This window comes from Linepithema humile, chromosome 8, assembly GCF_040581485.1.
Source record: "Linepithema humile isolate Giens D197 chromosome 8, Lhum_UNIL_v1.0, whole genome shotgun sequence".
Taxonomy (NCBI): Eukaryota; Metazoa; Arthropoda; class Insecta; order Hymenoptera; family Formicidae; genus Linepithema; species Linepithema humile.
In genome coordinates this window covers 275,678-294,776 of record NC_090135.1, presented here as the reverse complement: position 1 = coordinate 294,776, position 19,099 = coordinate 275,678, and the positions used below count along the sequence as shown (strand labels likewise).

The following is a 19,099-nucleotide window of genomic DNA, read 5'->3' as shown; positions in this document are numbered from 1 at the left end:
ACCGCAATCATTACTATTTGGTTGACATTGCACAGCTGGAAATTTGATAGGTCGTTTTTCAAAAGGATAAGTTGGAAATAATCGTCTTAAAAATTGTTCATAATCTCTGTGCAACTTTTTATTATTAAACGAATCATAAATAAATAAATTTTTTTTGTCATAATAGCTACATATCCAATGTCCATCTAATGCGTTTAGACCTGACGAACTAAATAATATCTGTATATGTTTTTTATATTCTGATGCACATTGTATTGTATCAAGAGAATACAATTTTTGTGTTTGCACAGGTCTATAATCTGAACAAGTTTTTAAAAGATGTGCAAAATGCTTCATATGTATATCATTTAACCATTCGCCTTGAGCAATAATACGTTTTTGATCAGACGACAGCGTTATTTGTTTTTCCATTATAAATATTTTTATCTTTTAATTAAATATATATTTTAGATTATTATTTGCAAGAGCACAGCAATTGCTTTTTACAGGTGCACAGCAACTCTTCTTTTTATAACAAGTGTTTAAAGACGCACAGCAGTCACTCTTGAAGGTGCACAGCAACCCTTCTTTCTATAAGCGCACAGCGCAGTAATACTTTTTATGTTTAAAGACGCACAGCAGTCACTCTTGAAGGTGCACAGCAACCCTTCTTTCTATAAGCGCACAGCGCAGTAATACTTTTTGTAAGGTGCACAGCAACCCTTCTTTTTTGTAAGCGCACAGCAGCTCTTATATAAAAAAAAATATATACTTACACCTAAACTCCTCCGGAATCCAAGAAACAAAAAAACTTCTCTGGAAATCCAAGAAACAAAATAAACATTTAATAAAGTAATGATGGCTATACAATCTTTTATTTCAATTTTTAATGTTACAGTAATTATACAATTTTGTATTACCTATTTAATAAGTTTCCTTCTTCCTCGTTTCCTCTAATTGGCTCCTTTTCTCTCTGTCTGTCTGTCTCTCTCTCTCTCTCTCTTTCTCTCTCTCTCTCTCTCTCTCTCTCTCTCTCTCTCTCTCACTGTCTTTCTCTGTTTCTCCAATAAATGACATATATAGTTTGTATTTAACACGATAAATGTTGAATTAAATATTAAATACTTTAAAATGTTAATATATACTATAAATATTATCGTGATAGATATATGTCAGGATAATACTACATAGTATTTATAGTAAATATTGTTCACATAGACCATATCATCACTATCACGACCATATTGTAATATGTGAAGCAATATTTTCGGATATATATTATTATTATAAATAAACAACGGAAACATACCTTAAGTAATATACTGATGCAGTTTTTAATACAAAAACACCATAAATATTTCCACCGCTTCACTGTAAACACAAACATCTGTCAGTTGACAGCCATAGAGTCACATTTATAAATGACTTACAAACTGTGCTACGAGAAGTGGAAATGCTGCATTGTGATTTGTTAGCTGTCATAAACAAGATTGGCTTACGGAAAACACCAATTAAATACTTTTGAGGCGTAGCGCAGTTTGTAAGTCATTTATAAATATGACTATGGCTGTCGACTCTGATAGACAGATGACACAAAATGTCCGCAGAACCAACAAAAAGTAAGTAATTAGTATAATATAATATATTATTAAAAACATGAAAAATAAGTAATTATTCGTTTTGTTACAGCACCACGATGGAATCGACGAAGAGAAGGCCGCTGTGGAGGTCGCGGTGGAAACCGAACGTTCCACCTCCACTTTTAATATTAATATTAAATACAAAAAAAATACATATTTTGTATTTTATTTAAATAAAATGTTAATGTATTTATATATATAAATAAATACCATGTAGTATTATCTCCTGTTTACTATTAACCTGAAATAGAGTATAGTGTAAATCCTGAAATAGATAAAGTCGTGTAAAGACGTTTAATTTTTAATATAATATTCAATGTAAGAGACGTTTATCTTAATTGTTTAATTTGTGGTATTTACTAATCAAACGTCTGTGCACGGCTCTATCTATTTCAGGATATTATCCTGAAATAGATAAAGTAGTGTAAATCCTGAAATAGATAGAGTCGTGTAAAGACGTTTAATTTTGAATATAATATTCAATCTAAGAGACGTTTACATATATTTATTTTATAAATACCACAAATTAAACAATTAAGATAAACGTCTCTTAGATTGAATATTATATTAAAAATTAAACGTCTTTACACGACTCTATCTATTTCAGGATAATATCCTGAAATAGATAGAGCCGTGCACAGACGTTTTTAGTAAATACCACAAATTAAATTTAGTAAATACCACAAATTAAACAATTAAGATAAACGTCTCTTAGATTGAATATTATATTAAAAATTAAACGTCTTTACACGACTCTATCTATTTCAGGATTTACACTATACTCTATCTATTTCAGGATAATAGTAAATCAGGAGATATAATACTACATGGTATTTATTTATATATATATATAAATACATAACATTTTATTTAATATGTATTTTTTTTGTATTTAATATTAAAAGTGAAGGTGGAACGTTTTGTTTCCACCGCGACCTCCACCGCGGCCTCCTCTTCGTCGATTCCATCGTGGTGCTGTAACAAAACAAATATAACTAGTAATTTTTTTCATTTCAAGATGCTTTTTTTAATTAAATAACTTACGTAGCACTCGTGTAAATTGTCCTCCCTGCTGCCACTGCTGTCGTTGTTGCTGCCGCTGCCAAATTTTTATTTCTGAAAAGAATATTGAAATATGTAATTTATGTTAATTTATGTTAATATGTATAAAATAACCGTTTATAATGTATGTTAATCTTACCATTTATAATGTATGGTGGTAAGTTGGATAAGTTGGATAAGTTCGATTCCAAAAGCGATAATGAGGGTTGGTATGGTGACGGTAGCGGCGGCGGAAGCGGATCCGAAGGCGGCGGCGGCGGATCCAAAGGCGGTGGCCCCGGTGGCAGCGGCGGTGGCCCCGGTGGCAACAGCGGTTCCAGTGGCAATGGCGGTGGTCCCGATGGCAACGGTGTATTAGTAAACTGTTGTTTGAAAGCCTTCAGTTCTTCTCGCAATGCAGCGATTGCTACAGCATCAGAAATCGCTGCATTGGGAGAAGTATTTTCTTTTTCTGTTTCGCTCATTTCTGTAATCATATTTTTTTTTATTACATTAATTCTATATTATATTATACTAATTACTTACTTTTTTCTGGCTCTGCGGACATTTTGTATCATCTGTCAGAGTCGACAGCCATAGAGTCGCATTATAAATGACTTACAAACTGTGCTACGAGAAGTGGAAATGCTGCATTGTGATTTGTCAGCTGTCATTATAAACGCGATTGGTTACGGAAAACACCAATTGAATACTTTTGAGGCGTAGCACAGTTTGTAAGTCATTTATAATGCGACTCTATGGCTGTCGACTCTGACAGATGATACAAAATGTCCGCAGAGCCAGAAAAAAGTAAGTAATTAGTATAATATAATATAGAATTAATGTAATAAAAAAAAAATATGATTACAGAAATGAGCGAAACAGAAAAAGAAAATACTTCTCCCAATGCAGCGATTTCTGATGCTGTAGCAATCGCTGCATTGCGAGAAGAACTGAAGGCTTTCAAACAACAGTTTACTAATACACCGTTGCCATCGGGACCACCGCCATTGCCACTGGAACCGCCGTTGCCACCGGGGCCACCGCCGCTGCCACCGGGGCCACCGCCTTTGGATCCGCCGCCGCCGCCTTCGGATCCGCTTCCGCCGCCGCTACCGTCACCACACCAACCCTCATTATCGCTTTTGGAATCGAACTTATCCAGCTTATCCAACTTACCACCATACATTATAAATGGTAAGATTAACATACATTATAAACGGTTATTTTATACATATTAACATAAATTAACATAAATTACATATTTTAATATTCTTTTCAGAAATAAAAATTTGGCAGCGGCAGCAACAACGACAGCAGTGGCAGCAGGGAGGACAATTTACACGAGTGCTACGTAAGTTATTTAATTAAAAAAAGCATCTTGAAATGAAAAAAATTACTAATTATATTTGTTTTGTTACAGCACCACGATGGAATCGACGAAGAGGAGGCCGCGGTGGAGGTCGCGGTGGAAACAAAACGTTCCACCTCCACTTTTAATATTAAATACAAAAAAAATACATATTAAATAAAATGTTATGTATTTATATATATATATAAATAAATACCATGTAGTATTATATCTCCTAATTTACTATTATCCTGAAATAGATAGAGTATAGTGTAAATCCTGAAATAGATAGAGTCGTGTAAAGACGTTTAATTTTTAATATAATATTCAATCTAAGAGACGTTTATCTTAATTGTTTAATTTGTGGTATTTACTAAATTTAATTTGTGGTATTTACTAAAAACGTCTGTGCACGGCTCTATCTATTTCAGGATATTATCCTGAAATAGATAGAGTAGTGTAAATCCTGAAATAGATAGAGTCGTGTAAAGACGTTTAATTTTTAATATAATATTCAATCTAAGAGACGTTTACATATATTTATTTTATAAATACCACAAATTAAACAATTAAGATAAACGTCTCTTAGATTGAATATTATATTAAAAATTAAACGTCTTTACACGACTCTATCTATTTCAGGATTTACACTACTCTATTTCAGGATAATATCCTAAAATAGATAGAGCCGTGCACAGACGTTTTTAGTAAATACCACAAATTAAATTTAGTAAATACCACAAATTAAACAATTAAGATAAACGTCTCTTAGATTGAATATTATATTAAAAATTAAACGTCTTTACACGACTCTATCTATTTCAGGATTTACACTATACTCTATCTATTTCAGGATAATAGTAAATCAGGAGATATAATACTACATGGTATTTATTTATATATATAAATACATTAACGTTTTATTTAATATGTATTTTTTTTGTATTTAATATTAAAAGTGGAGGTGGAACGTTTTGTTTCCACCGCGACCTCCACCGCGGCCTCCTCTTCGTCGATTCCATCGTGGTGCTGTAACAAAACAAATATAATTAGTAATTTTTTTCATTTCAGGATGCTTTTTTTAATTTTAAATAACTTACGTAGCACTCGTATATAAATTGTTTTCCCTGCTAACATTGCTGTCGTTGTTGCTGCCGCTGCAAAATTTTTATTCTGAAAAGAATATTGAAAAATGTATATGTATTTTTTAATATGTACTGAAAAGAATATTAAAATATGAAATTTCTTACCGTTTTTCTTAAATAATACCGGCCTAAGAGTTTTCTTAAATACCGGCCTAAGAGTGTTGTCAGCATGTGTCTTGCTACACTTCTGCACTTCAAGACGAGAAATATACACTTCTGCACTTCAAGACGAGAAAAAATTTTTTTATAAAGCATACTATTATTTTGATGATATACACTATCTCTATTGGTCTCCACAACACGTTATGTATACATTTTACGACCGATATTAATTATATCAATGTGATTAGTATCATCAAAGCTGCGAGCTGACAGGTCTGAGCGCCGCCATGTTGGAAAAGGACAGACATTTTTTAGAAAAAGAAAGGAAAGAAAAAAGACGCTCTTATGCGGGAATCGACATTTCGCGGGCTGTAGAAAAAGACAACCATGTCGCATTTTGATGCTTCTAGTTGGCAAAGGACAAACTTATATATTAGAGAAGGATGACGAACAGACGACGACGACGACGACCAAGACTTACATAGATTTCGGCATATTTCGACTTTGGCAAACTTTGGCAATTAATATATTTTTTTAGAAAGCATGTACAAAAAAAGTAAAGATACTTTTATCATGTATATCGCATGTGCTCTATCGATTGAGCCTATTATAAATTCGATCGGTCCACGCATTATTAAGATATGAAAATCTCGACTCCTATCAGCTCATGTGCTCGCGTAAAGATACACGGTCGGTCTTGCGCTGCGCGTGAACTTGGCGCGAGACACTACCGTGTCTCTTGATTTTAGTATTAATTGGAATATGTGTATTTGTATCTTTCTCGTCGTACTTTTTCGCGTTTGTAGTATCTGTCACCTGTCCGTTTTTCGCTGCTACGCATGAGGAGTTTGCTTCTGCGATTGAGGAGTGAGAATTAGAATTAGTAGAAAAGAAGTAATCGCCTGGATTACTTTGAAAAGGGGGGCGAACCAGTGCGAGAGCGGTATCATCGTGCACGGGAAGCGTAGAGGATCCCCTTTCCAATAGAGTAAATTGAGAATTGTTTTGAGAATTAGTAGGGTTTTCATGCGCATAGGATAATTGGGATTCAGCGTGATCTTGTACCGTATATAGCGATTCGTGTATTAGAGAAGAATTAGTGTATGTTTTATTAATAGTAGCACCTTTGATTTTATTAAGAGATTTATTTGCTTTAGATTCTGTGTTTGTGTCTTCACTAGAGACGTAATTATTTTTATTTTTATTAGAGACGTAATTATTTTTATTTGAGACAGGGTTGTTTTTACTTGTGGGTTCACCAGTTTTAATTGTATTTTTAATTGCGAGTTTTTGCGAGGCTGTTTCTGCGTTTGAGCCATGTTTATTTTTAGTTGCCCCTTCGGGTGTTTGTAATTTAGTACCTTTATTTTTAGTTTTATTTTTAAACATTTGCGGGGTCGTGCTTCCGCTAAGTTTATTTTTATTTGTATTTTTATTTTCTATTTTTTGAGAATTAATTTCGTGATTAATTGCATGTTTGTCCTGACTTTCTTTTTCAGGTTCTGGCGGGGTTGCTGCGCCCTTTACGCTGTGGCATGGAGGTTCGAGTGATACCTCCCCGATTTCGGTAAGTGTAATGGTAGGAATAATCAATTCCACTGCATAATCTAATGTGTTTATCATTCTAATGTAAGCTTTATCATCTATGCAGGTAACGATGGCGTCTCCACCGAATACTTCTTTGCACGTGGATATGCGAGGTAAGTATTTTGTTTTAATTTCTGGATTTGCTACGCGTACTACAAGTCCAATGTTAGTACGTGCAGGTAAGATAATAGATTCGCGTTCTTTGAATGGAAAACTGTAATTTTGCCACGTTATTTCGCGGTATCCGTAATTAATACAAGCGTTGTGTTCTATAAAAAATGAAGATCCTAGAATTCCTTGTGTAGTAATAGGGAATTCGTCTGTAACTACGTGGAATGTAACTGGAATGTTAATAATTTTGATGTTTATAGTCCCGAGAGTGTTAACTATAGTGTCTGTAATCCCGGTGAGTTGAATAATTTTATTATTATTAATAGGAACATCAGGGTTAACGCACCCCTTCTTAATTATATTAGGTTGCGCTCCTGTGTCCAGCATGAAAGCTGTTGGTCCCGCGAATGATGGAGATTCTAGCTCTACTGAGGGTACTGTTCCATCGTCTCCTCTGAGGACGTGGAGGGAACGGGGTTGTTCTCTATGCACTGAATAGGATGGGCTTTCCCGTGGTCTCGGGGCGTCCGGTTGGCCGAGACCTCCAACTGGTTTCCCGAAGGTCGGTTACCATGGTTATTATTATCATTAGTCTTAACGTAATTAGAATTATTATTGTTGTGGTAGTTCCCGCGATTATAATTATTATTGTAATTAGTATTAGTGTTATGATTATTTCTTTCATGATATTGTCTTCTGCGACATTCGCTATATAGATGTCCGACACCTTTGCAGTATCCGCACGTTTTAAATCCGATCGGCGCGGAAGCGTTAGTGACGGGGTCGTTTTGAGGAACGTGTGGTTGGTTATCGCGTGTGGTACGAGCGTTTCTATACCGTGATTCTTCGCGTTCTAACCGTCTATTAATGGTGAGTACCTTAGAACAGGCATCACTAAGATTGTGATATCCTTCAGCGCGTAATTCTATGCGATATTCACGCGGAAGTCCTTCGAAAAAGGCTTCAAGGGCAAACGATTCTATTGACGAGAGCTCTGGCTCTGACAAGGTGCGATTAATGTTTGTTTGGTCCCCTTCTATGATAGCTATTTTTAAATCTTTAACACGTCCTATGTAATCTAGTATGTGCTCGTTTGGTTTTTTGTAAACTATACTTAATTGTCCACGGTAGTAATTCGAGCTTCTACCTGGGCCAAAGGTTCGCTTTAAACAATCAATGAATTTCTCGACTGTAGGGTGAATCTCGTCCTCTACAGCGAGGTATGCGTGATGCGTTAATTTATTACGTAGCATCCGCACTAATAAAGCTTCGTCTGCAAAAGGCACTGATTCTTTTGCTCTTTTGCAAGCTCTAGCAAACTGCCAGACGGAAATGCTGTGCCCGTCGTATTTAGGTACTAATTCAAGTGCGTCGCGAAGATACGATTTTAAGTAACTAGAAGCGTAAGATGAATTGTTCCCTATATTTCCTGGCGTCTGTGGGGAAGGGGGGAAGGTAAATTGGGGTTGCATAAGGGTGCTGGGGTTAGGGGTCGACGTAGGGACGTCGGTGCTCTGCATAGCAGGTAAGTATTGCGCGAAAGTACGCATCATATTTTCGAACATTTCTGCTTTTTTATGTAATTCTTTTTCTTTTTCGTGTAGCTCTCTAAAGGCTCTATCGTAGTTGTATTTGTCTCCTTGTAACGGGCTAGAGGCACGCTCATCTGGAGGCCCGTTTGGATTCATTATTACTTCTAATTAGATACTGATAAAAAAAAAGTGTATTGATTTTAATAGATGGTTGTTTGCATTTAATTTTTAATTTTTCTCTGTACGTTAGCGTTTTATAATGTTTTTTAAGAAAAATAATCTCAGCGAAAATTGTTAGTTGTTATTCTTATTGTTGTGACGGAATTTAAAACAAAAAGAAAAATTTCTTTTTAATCTTATTTAATGTTGCTAGATTTTTTTCTGTGGAATTGGTTGTTAATTTTGCTATTGTGGCGGAACGAAAATCTAATCCCACCTGGTGTCACCAGATTTTTAAACCCGTTGTTACATCCTGTTTAGTTTCCGCGGTTAATTGAACTGAGATTATAGAAAATGGAGAGGAGAAAATAATTGAAGGGGGGGACAGACCGCCCTGTAGTAAGTAATAAAATTATTATAAAATATATATATGTATATTTAGTGCCTAAGTGTCAACAAGCGGGGCCGAGCGGAAACCTGTACGCTTAGTTAACGCGAAAGGCGCTATGAGAAGTCCTTTTTTAAACAGGACGCTAATCGCGCAGGGCGCTTGTAAAAATGAAGGACCCTGGTTGATCCGGTGCGGTCGTTGATCGCACAGGGTGATAATAGATAAGGAGGAACCCTGGTTGATCTGCCGCTAATATGATAAGGTAAGTATATTAATTTTAATTTATAATTATAGGGGTGGTAGCATGGCGCTTTGCATTTGTTTCTTGATAATCATTTAATTAATTTATTATTTTGTTTCAGCTCAAGACTGCTGTGGATAATAAAGGACCCATATTTTCCGGGTATAGATATAATTCGCACTGGGTGATTATCGATAAGGAAGAATGGTGACTTATCGGATACAGGGAAACAAATTTATAGCTTTTATTCATAGAGAATAAAATAAAAAAAAAAGGAAAAGACATCAGTCAGAATACAGGAAATTAAACATAGAGTTATTAGTCTAGAAAGAAATGGTAATTATAGTAGGAACATAATAGTATATATATATATATATAAAAGAAAAATGAGAGAATATAGTAATACGGTAGTGTTCTTATAGATTAAAGAGAGAAAATATCATTTATAACTAAACGCAGTAATCTTAAACATCTACGTTAATTAAATCGAATCTAATACCATTTGTTATTTGTATTTGTTAATTTGTTAATACTTATTTCTTTTATTTGTTTCAGGAGCAGCCGGCGGACATCCAACTGGAATCATCGTGGGAAAACGCGGACGAGGTAAGTATCAATTTAAATTGTTATTTTAATTGTTATTATTTATATATTAATCTTTATTTATTTTTATTTTAGGTATTACTACGATGGAGTCCCAAGTAAGTATATTGTTTATTGATGGTCATTAACCATTTATTATATTTGTTTCAGCTCCAAATCTTAGGAGGAACCAGATCCGATCATTTGCAGGTAAGTATAAAGTAATTGTGTTGTTACGTCCTAACCTGGAGGGAAAGGAGCGGGTCAGGTATACGGACGGACGCAACAATAAAAGTATAAATTTGTGGTGTTTGCTCGCTGGTCGGTATGAGGAGAGGCGACCGCGCGAGCCGAATGATTTTCCTTGGCTGAGAACAGGTCAACGATCGTAAAGATCGATATTACCCTGTTAGAGGCCTCAACCAATCGTTCGTGGTTCCCTTTTCTGGTCAAGAGAATTAACTCCTTTTACCAAGGGCGGAACCTCGTGCAATTTTTCAAAAGGAGAGGTGTTTGAGAGAGAGGGAGGTGAGAGAGAGAGATGATTGTGAAAATTAGACTTACTACTTGGATATCTTCGAAATGTGTTTAGATCTCCAATCCTAAAGTCCAGGTGTAGTCGGCCTTGAGGTGTACTTGATCCTCCTGGGGTCAGTTAGTGGTATCCGCACTGGGTCGATCGGAGATTGATTGCAGCTGAGGGGGATGAGAGTGAAGGGCCACGGCCGATGAGCGTTATATCCTTCACGCCGGGAAAACTGATCGGAGGCGTTGCACAGATCCTCGTATTCGTAGTCAAAATAATTTCTTTGAACACCGATGTATTCTGAATTGTCTTCCGTAATCGGTCTCGTGTACTGGAGAAGTAATTGGCGCGCACGGTATTTTACTCCCCCACGTCGCGTCTTAGATTTGGGCATGAAGGATAATGTCGTCAATCTGAAGATTCCAGGCTAAAAGCGTGCGGTGGTCCGCACCACGATTAGCGGGGATACAGAAACCAAGTACAACGTGCGGTGGTCCGCACCAGAGCAAATAGTTCTGAGTGCTGATTCAGAGAGATAACTGGGTGGTTGGGTGTTAGGTAGGATGTAGGTTGTACACGAGAAAAGAGATCGAATAGTTTTAACAGACACTTTACTGAATCTATTTTATTACAAACTCTTACAGTCACTTAAAAATGTTGCGAATTGTTTCTAAGTCCCAATATTCAAACTGTTCGGGTAATACTAAAAGCCTCTCTCTACTAACTGGCTGACTCTCTAACTAAAAACTGCTGAACTGCTGCTTTCACGGGTGGGTGTCTTCCTTTTATACTCGAAATTTTGGGTTCTGGAAGGGAGACATTCCTTCCGAGGGGTTGTTAATAAAAATAAGATAAAAAAGGTTGTTTGAAGATTAATAAATGGATTGCTCGAATGACATGTATATCGTTCCGTCGGCTTTTCTGTCGGCGAAAATTCAAAGTCTACTATCGCGGTCGCGTGTCTTATCTCGACAAATTTTTGATTGAAGGCCTAAAAGATTATTATGGTACATTCGGGATCTTAAATCATTAAATAATATTTTCGGAACGTTTCTTTGAATTTTCCCGACTGGTCGCGAGAAACTTGTGCAAGGGAAAGGTCCGTACAGGACGTAACAGTGTAATAATGTTAATTAATAATGTTTTATTTATGTTGTTAATAAGTCAATTAATTGTTTAGAAAACTACTGTGAAGATTATTAATAGCTGACTCTAGTTTGATTATTAGTTTCTTTGATTTTTCATTAATAAGAGTCTAGGGAAAATCTAGTGATTTCCTAGAGAGATTAGTTATTAAGCGATATCTTTGTTATTAATAATAGATTTGATATTTAGGGCTGATAGAAAGATTGTTGAACACTTACTGAAGAGATAATATAGTTAATTAATATAAAATTAATTGTTAAACATAAGTTTTATAATAATTTTGTTTGTTGCGGATTTGATTATTATGCGAGAGCCGCGAAAGATGACAAGAAAGGTCTTGTCGCTACTTTGCATTAGATAGTTATTTGCATGGTGTAAAGAATGTAAGGTGAAGTATTGCGCATATGGCGGCGACTTCAAATTTCAACCAATCAAATTTGCCCGATGAGGAAACGCGCCAATTATAAATGTAGTAAGTTATTTAAAAATAATATATTTAAACAATACAATTATTATATGTTTATTAATATGAAAAATGTAAATGCAATGTAATATTTACTAACCACATGTAATCTTTGAATTTTCATCCCTCTGGCAAGCCTGTAACCATTTTCTTCGCAGCTCAGGATCTTGAGGAAACGAGTAATATCTCACTTTTTTGCTGAATATATAATTTGTCCGATTTTTACAATTTCTCACGAAACAACTTGGCATGGTTGAAAATTTGTCGTCGACTTGTCAAAACTTCACAAGTAATATTCACACATGCACACAAGTGATAGCCACCGATGTCAATCATTGTCAAAACTATGTAACTGATTCTATCGTGCGCCGGCCATATTGAATTTTGTATCACCGGGCATATTTGATTGGTTCGCTGTTCCCCACTACTTTTGAACCACTGCGCATTCATCGGAATGCTTCACCTTATATTCTTTACACCATGGTTATTTGTTTGTTAAATAATGTTATTGGGTGCTTTCCAATTGCTTAACACATCTTAACACAAACGTACACAAGAATGCACAAAGTGCAGTGTTGTGCACGACTCAATTGGAACAAAGTGTGTACTAATGTGTATGCGGTTTCGAATAGAATTAGGATTATTTTCAAATGCCATACCCATACCTTAGTATTTTATAATCTATGGTGATGGTAACTGCATTTCCATCTTCTATCTACGGAAATAATCTAAGGAAATAATTATAAAGAAATAATTCTAAGGAAATAATCTGTTTAAAAAAGATATTTTACAATTAATTTTTTTCAATGTTACGTATACTTATGTATATACGTAAGTAACTAATAATTGTTTATTAAATTTTATAGCGAAACATACCTACTATTTAATTATTTATTTAATTATTGATATTTCATAGATATAATATATAAATAAAAAAGCAATGTCACAATCAGAAATAGAAGAGAAAGTAATCATAGCAATTGCTACTGAACTAACGTCCAGCTCTGTTAATACTAGTTCAAGTTCAAATATTTTCAATGATAGTATTAGTGAAATAATCAATTCTAATGAATCTAATACATCTTCCTCAAGTGAAGAAGCTGGAAATGATATACTATTTCCATTATATCAACTTCTCATGCATGGAAGAAGACATAGCAAAGTTCAAGGGTTCCTCGATACTGTCCACTTATACAGTGACATTGTCTTCAAAGAACATTTTAGATTACAGCGACATACAGCATATCTTCAAATAGGTACACTGAATATTATTGTGTATTATTTATATATTTTTTTAATATATGTATCATTCATTTTTATATTTGCAGACATGTTGCAGCAAAGTGATTTTATTCCGTCCCATTCTTCTGGTATGCTTAAAATCTCTGCTGAATGGAGTTTCCTTATATTTTTTTGGTATCTCGCAAATACTGAGCCGTTACGAACCTTGGGAGATAGATTCGATGTATCTGTGTCCTCGATTTTTCGTGTAATACATCGTGTTGTGGAATGGCTTTTATCAAGACTAGACGAAGAGATAAAGTGGCCAGAGGGAAATGATGCCATCCTCGTGACATCCCAAAAATTCGAGGCAAAACGAGGAATAAGAAAATGTATCGGAGCAATAGATGGTACTCATATCGCAATTCGACGGCCTGTTGATCATCCTAGAGATTATTGCAATCGAAAAAGGTTTTTTTCTATCGTGTTACAAGGTGTTGTAGACGCAGATATGAAGTTTACGAACATTTACTGTGGAGAACCGGGTTCATTACATGATGCACGTGTTTTAAGAAGATCATTACTGTATGATACTGCTCAAAATGACATGGAAAACATTTTTCCTAATGGAACATGTATAATAGGAGATTCAGCCTATCCATTATTACCTTGGCTCGTACCGCCATTCAAAGATAATGGACATTTAACAGCACAACAGTCTGAATTCAATTTCTTTCACTCTTCAACACGAATGCCAGTAGAGAGAGCGTTTGGCTACTTGAAAGGGCGTTTCCGTCGTTTGAAATTTTTAGAATTACTGAATATTGAATTTATTCCAAAATTAATAACAGCCGCTTGTATTATGCATAACATTGCTATAAAAGAATATGATGAAAATGAATTCTTTGCTGATGACATTAATAATTTTCTTGATAATGCTGCGGATGATAATTATGAAATAAACAATTTACATATTAATAGAAACAGGAATGAAATAATAGATCGAAGAATGCAGATGTTTCGTGAGTTATTTCCAGAATAAATAATTTTGCATATTTTTTTGTTTACTTTTTAACTTGAAATAAAACTAAGAAAAAAAATAAAGATTCGTAATATCGTAAAATTAAACATTTTATTTATTGTAATGAATGATAAACAAGTTTTTATATCTGCATCTACAACACTTTGTAACATTATATGCATATTGAGGTCTAAATATATAATATTAATCTTATTTAGACTATTTAGAAATATTTTTATTGTATTACTTATGCGACAATATAAATTTAAATATATTTTATGAAATAAAAATAAAGATCTTTAGAGTAAACAAAAACAGAAAGGCTCATACATACACATACTCATTTTCAATAAACTAATTTTATATAATATGAAAATTAAATATTTATCTTTCAAATAATTAGGAAAATTAAGAAAAACAATACAAATAAAACAAGAACATTATTGTCACATATACAAATATCACCAAGTAGAGCAAATCAAATCCGCTATGTTAAACAATTTGCGACGAATGTTTACTACTTATTTAATAAAATGTACTTAAGAAATAAAAATAATAATAAAATATATATGTAAACTATCACATTTTTCAGTCTTCACATGAACTATCCGTATCAGTCTTAAGTTTCTTACTATTAAATGAAGTACGAGTTTCCAATAGCTCTTTAAGCAACCGACATTTCTGTTTTTCAATGTGTAATTTGTCTCGATGCCATTCTGCTGCTTCCTCCAACTTGCGTTTAGCAGTGTTTTGTTTTATATTTAACTGTCTTTCTTTTAATGCTATCAATTTCTTTTTCATTTGCATTTCTTCTGCTTTTCTTTTCTCGTAATTTTCCTGTTTCTCTTTTTTTATTTTATCTTTATCTGCTAAATTCTGTAAATGCTGCAACCACTGTTTTTCCAGCTCTACTTTACGTGCTGCGGTTCTACTCCCTGAGCCATGTAAAGGACGCTTGCTCTTTTGTACATTGCTTACAGATGTGGAATATACAGCTGTTTCTGCGGTTGACAATGGCACTTTTTCGAAAACTTGCTTATTTTTATTTGATAACGATTTTGATAAATTTTCATAACTTTGTTTCTTAGTATTATTAGTACTTCCAGTGCTTGATGTGCTCGGTGTATCGCTTTGTTCTATGAATGTTGATGGAATAGTTGATGATTTCGATTTTGGATTCTTCTTAGCAAAAGTTGATGATATTGTACTTTGACCTTGTACTGTCTTCCGATCACCAAGAATATTTTCCATATGGTCAAAAAATTTAAATGTCATGGCACCAGTACCAGTTCTTTTACTGTTATCAACACAGTCTTTATATTTTCGAGTGAGCGTATTAAATTTCCATCTCACCTGTTCTCCGGAAAACTATAATTTTCAAATATAATCGAAATTAACAAAATATGTATGAATCTTTACGTCTCTAATCTATTGATCCTGTCACTTGCCAGAGATACATTTTTCTAAGTTGCACATGCATGTCAATATCTGTACTTTATATCTCGATGTAATATATGTATATGCACGCACTTTCAGATATGAGGCATAAAATAAATATAAAATATATGTAATTTAAAACAATTTACTTTAAATAAGTGATAGAATCAATGTCCGGAGGTGTATACAGTATAGAGACTGAAGGTCTTTAATATGTATTTAATAGGATTGGAATTAACAAAAATTTTTATAGATGTTTGGAAAAGAGTTTTTAATAGTACCTTATAACCGAGCTCTGAAAGGTCGTCAGCTATTAATATCCATATTTTCCCTCTTTTAACAGGATGATCAAGATCTTCTTTCCTTGCCTCGTAACAGGTAAGTAATGCTAGCGTGCTGCTGTCTGTCCACATAGCAACTGCAAAACAAGTCAGTGATCAAATCATAATATTTGTAAATTTGAAGAGTAAATTATTTTCCTTGTATAGTTTCAAAATTTGTAGTTTTTCTATTTTTGTCCATATTTAATGTGCCATAAATAAAATATAATATAATAGAAAAAATAAAATATAAATAATTTACCATCCTTCTTGGGCTTTTTAGGTGGAGTTGTATGTTTTAATTGAGGGCTATACGGTTCTCGCTCTATATTGATATCATCTGAAATGTCCATGCTACTTTGAAATGTCCATGTTTCTTCATTTGAGTCAATGTCATTATCATTCAAACAATAAATAATGTCCTCATTCGAGTCAATAGCTTTATCATCGAAACAAACATGTTTGAGTAATTCTTTCTTATCCGGCAGAGATAAGAAACATGTTGTACACATAAAATTCGTACCATCTGTCTGTAAGCAATTCCAAATAAAATCATTATTAACGCACGTATATATATATTAAAATATATGAATAAATGTTGAAGCATAATACACTTAACCTGCAAATACGAAAAACAAAATTGACTTAATTTTAATTATTAAATATAAAAAACGATTCATACCAACAAAAATTTATCATTATAATATTATATAATTCGAGTTATTACCTCAGTGATACGCTTTATATTTTCCATTGCTCTTTTTCTTAATCGCCTTTCTATTGATAAATGCCAAAAAATGCCATGTCCTAACCTCATCCCAAGTCGCCGCAGTTAGTAATTTATTTTTCACTAAAAAAACACAAGCTTACACAACCAACTAATAGCCTTCGGGCTGAGTACGAAAGTGTAGTGTTGTGTCGATGATTACAGCAATTGGAACATAACTTGTGTCGCCGTGTGCACGAAAGTGTCTAGGGATATTTCAATTGGAAAGCACCCATTATTTGTTTAATAAATTTATCATTCTCTTAGACATAACAGAATAAATGAGGGATTTTATTTAAAGAAAAGATATTATATCCTGAATATAAAAGCGTTTATGATTGTTAATATTTATATGGTTTTGTGTAATAAATTAACTAGGAAATAAATAAATTAAACTGGGGTTAAGGTTTATTAATTAAATAATTACTGGCGTGTATAGTCAATTGATATTAAAGCAATTGTGTGTATAATATAATAAAATAATGTTATATAATAAAAGTATTTTAATTAATAATAAATGGATAATGTGTATATAGATTTTGGCAAGAGAGAGATGGTGAGCACGGTAATTGTGAAAACGCCCTATGGGAGGCGCTAAGGATGATGAATTTTAGAACGCTCTATGAGAAGCGCTCAAGGAGGTGAGTTTTAGAACGCTCTATGGGAAGCGCTCAAGGAGATGAATTTTGGAACGCTCTATAGGAAACGCTCGAGGTGGAGAGGGAAAAGCTCTGCGGTTACACTTAATCAACTTAGTTATTAATTAACGTTATCATTTATAAATTATAAAATGTAATATTTCAGTTACCCGAATTAGTTGACCAGTAATGCCGTAAATAAAAGAATAATTATTATTCAGAATTGCGCGTGAATGAAAGCGCTTTGCGAATTTGTTTATTAATTATTTATGTGAATTGTCCGTCGATATAGTGTATAATCCACTTAAGATATATTCGCAATTGTTTATAACAATTATTAGAATCTTTCTATTGTTTTCTATTGTTTAATTTTATAATTCTGGCGCAACCAATCGTTGTTTCTTTGCCTTATCTAACTTATTAATAATATTATTAGTAATTTGTTTAAACAATTAAATATTATGACGTAGTTAGTACAATTTTGTAAATATTTTATAATAGAGATACTTATTTATTATTGGTATCGTTATTGCTATAGTTTTAACTGAACAATTATTTATAATTATTATAGAAAGTAAAGTTTAAAAATTTACCGTGTATACGAGAGCGGAAAAAATGTAGAGAGTAGAGTATGGTGACTTTAGGTGGAGTCGCCATACGTAACAGCAATATATCGCACGAAAATCGACATATATCACAATATGTCGCAATATATCGCACGAAAATCGACTAATATCGCAATATATCGCACGAAAATCGACAAATATCGCAATATATTGCAATATATCGCAATATATCTCACGAAAATCGACTAATATAGCTATATATCACACGAAAATCGACATATATCGCAATATATCGCACAAAAATTGACATATATCGCAATATATCGCACGAAAATCGACATATATTGCAATATATTGCAATATATCGCACGAAAATCGACATATATCGCAATATATCGCAATATATTGCACGAAAATTGACATATATTGCAATATATCGCAATATATCGCACGAAAATCGACATATATCGAAAAATATCGCAATATATCGCACGAAAATCGACATATATCACAATATATCGCACGAAAAACGACATATGTCGCAATATATCGCACGAAAATCGACATATATCGCAATATATCACAAAAATCGACATATATCGCAATATATCGCACGAAAATCGACATATATCGCAATATATTGCACAAAAATCGACAAATATCGCAATATATCGCAAAAAATCGACATATATCGCAATATATTGCAATATATCACACGAAAATAGACATATATCGCAATATATCGCACGAAAATTGACATATATCGCAATATATCGCAATATATCGCACAAAAATTGACATATATTGCAATATATCGCAATATATCGCACGAAAATCGACATATATCACAATATATCGCAATATATCGCACGAAAATCGACATATATCGCAATATATCGCACGAAAATCAACATATATTGCAATATATAGCACAAAAATCGACATATATCGCAATATATCGCAATATATCGCACAAAAATCGACATATATCGCAATATATCGCAATATATCGCACGAAAATCAACATATATCACAATATATCGCAATATATCGCACGAAAATCGACAAATATCGCAATATATCGCAATATATCGCACGAAAATCGACATATATCGCAATATATCGCACAAAAAT

The 19,099-nt window shown here is 33.6% G+C and overlaps 4 protein-coding genes across 5 annotated transcripts; 2 read left to right on the top strand and 2 right to left on the bottom strand.

The window, feature by feature from the left end:
- Window positions 1-1,844: 1,844 nt before the first annotated feature.
- On the bottom strand, window positions 1,845-3,290 carry LOC137001601 (disheveled-associated activator of morphogenesis 2-like). Its single transcript, XM_067360711.1, has 4 exons — window positions 3,207-3,290; window positions 2,821-3,147; window positions 2,664-2,735; window positions 1,845-2,594 (listed from the first exon to the last, which is right to left on the bottom strand). The coding sequence occupies exons 1-4, from the start codon at window positions 3,226-3,228 to the stop codon at window positions 2,518-2,520; spliced, it is 498 nt and encodes a 165-aa protein (XP_067216812.1). The 5' UTR covers window positions 3,229-3,290; the 3' UTR covers window positions 1,845-2,517.
- On the top strand, window positions 3,233-4,765 carry LOC137001602 (disheveled-associated activator of morphogenesis 2-like). The gene is made up of 4 exons (XM_067360712.1): window positions 3,233-3,470; window positions 3,531-3,857; window positions 3,943-4,014; window positions 4,084-4,765. The coding sequence occupies exons 1-4, from the start codon at window positions 3,449-3,451 to the stop codon at window positions 4,158-4,160; spliced, it is 498 nt and encodes a 165-aa protein (XP_067216813.1). The 5' UTR covers window positions 3,233-3,448; the 3' UTR covers window positions 4,161-4,765.
- Window positions 4,766-10,318: 5,553 nt separating this feature from the next.
- Window positions 10,319-14,303, top strand: LOC137001599 (uncharacterized). Its single transcript, XM_067360708.1, has 2 exons — window positions 10,319-13,252; window positions 13,325-14,303. Exons 1-2 carry the CDS (start codon window positions 12,937-12,939, stop codon window positions 14,257-14,259), a joined length of 1,251 nt encoding a protein of 416 aa, XP_067216809.1. The 5' UTR covers window positions 10,319-12,936; the 3' UTR covers window positions 14,260-14,303.
- A 523-nt stretch (window positions 14,304-14,826) lies between these two features.
- Window positions 14,827-17,451, bottom strand: LOC137001600 (uncharacterized). 2 transcript variants are annotated; one of them, XM_067360709.1, is made up of 4 exons: window positions 16,723-17,444; window positions 16,258-16,525; window positions 15,957-16,093; window positions 14,827-15,606 (listed from the first exon to the last, which is right to left on the bottom strand). In XM_067360709.1, exons 1-4 carry the CDS (start codon window positions 16,810-16,812, stop codon window positions 14,827-14,829), a joined length of 1,275 nt encoding a protein of 424 aa, XP_067216810.1. In that variant the 5' UTR covers window positions 16,813-17,444. The 2 variants fall into 2 exon arrangements, with proteins under 2 accessions (XP_067216810.1, XP_067216811.1); XM_067360710.1 differs by lacking the exon at window positions 14,827-15,606 and having other exon boundaries at window positions 15,626-16,093; window positions 16,723-17,451.
- Window positions 17,452-19,099: the final 1,648 nt, after the last annotated feature.

What these genes read in the sequence shown, in the direction of transcription:
- LOC137001601 (XM_067360711.1), bottom strand. Translation starts at nt 3,228, where the DNA reads ATGTCCGCAGAGCCAGAAAAAA. An exon ending in ACCACCATACATTATAAATG is followed by an intron (nt 2,736 to 2,820) that starts GTAAGATTAACA and finishes TATTCTTTTCAG; the next exon opens with AAATAAAAATTTGGCAGCGG. An exon ending in ACAATTTACACGAGTGCTAC is followed by an intron (nt 2,595 to 2,663) that starts GTAAGTTATTTA and finishes GTTTTGTTACAG; the next exon opens with CACCACGATGGAATCGACGA.
- LOC137001602 (XM_067360712.1), top strand. Translation starts at nt 3,449, where the DNA reads ATGTCCGCAGAGCCAGAAAAAA. An exon ending in ACCACCATACATTATAAATG is followed by an intron (nt 3,858 to 3,942) that starts GTAAGATTAACA and finishes TATTCTTTTCAG; the next exon opens with AAATAAAAATTTGGCAGCGG. An exon ending in ACAATTTACACGAGTGCTAC is followed by an intron (nt 4,015 to 4,083) that starts GTAAGTTATTTA and finishes GTTTTGTTACAG; the next exon opens with CACCACGATGGAATCGACGA.
- LOC137001599 (XM_067360708.1), top strand. Translation starts at nt 12,937, where the DNA reads ATGTCACAATCAGAAATAGAAGAGAAAGTAATCATAGCAATTGCTACT. An exon ending in TACAGCATATCTTCAAATAG is followed by an intron (nt 13,253 to 13,324) that starts GTACACTGAATA and finishes TTATATTTGCAG; the next exon opens with ACATGTTGCAGCAAAGTGAT.
- LOC137001600 (XM_067360709.1), bottom strand. Translation starts at nt 16,812, where the DNA reads ATGAGGTTAGGACATGGCATTTTTTGGCATTTATCAATAGAAAGGCGA. An exon ending in ATATAAAGCGTATCACTGAG is followed by an intron (nt 16,526 to 16,722) that starts GTAATAACTCGA and finishes AATTGCTTACAG; the next exon opens with ACAGATGGTACGAATTTTAT. An exon ending in TTTCAGAGCTCGGTTATAAG is followed by an intron (nt 15,607 to 15,956) that starts GTACTATTAAAA and finishes TGAAAATTATAG; the next exon opens with TTTTCCGGAGAACAGGTGAG.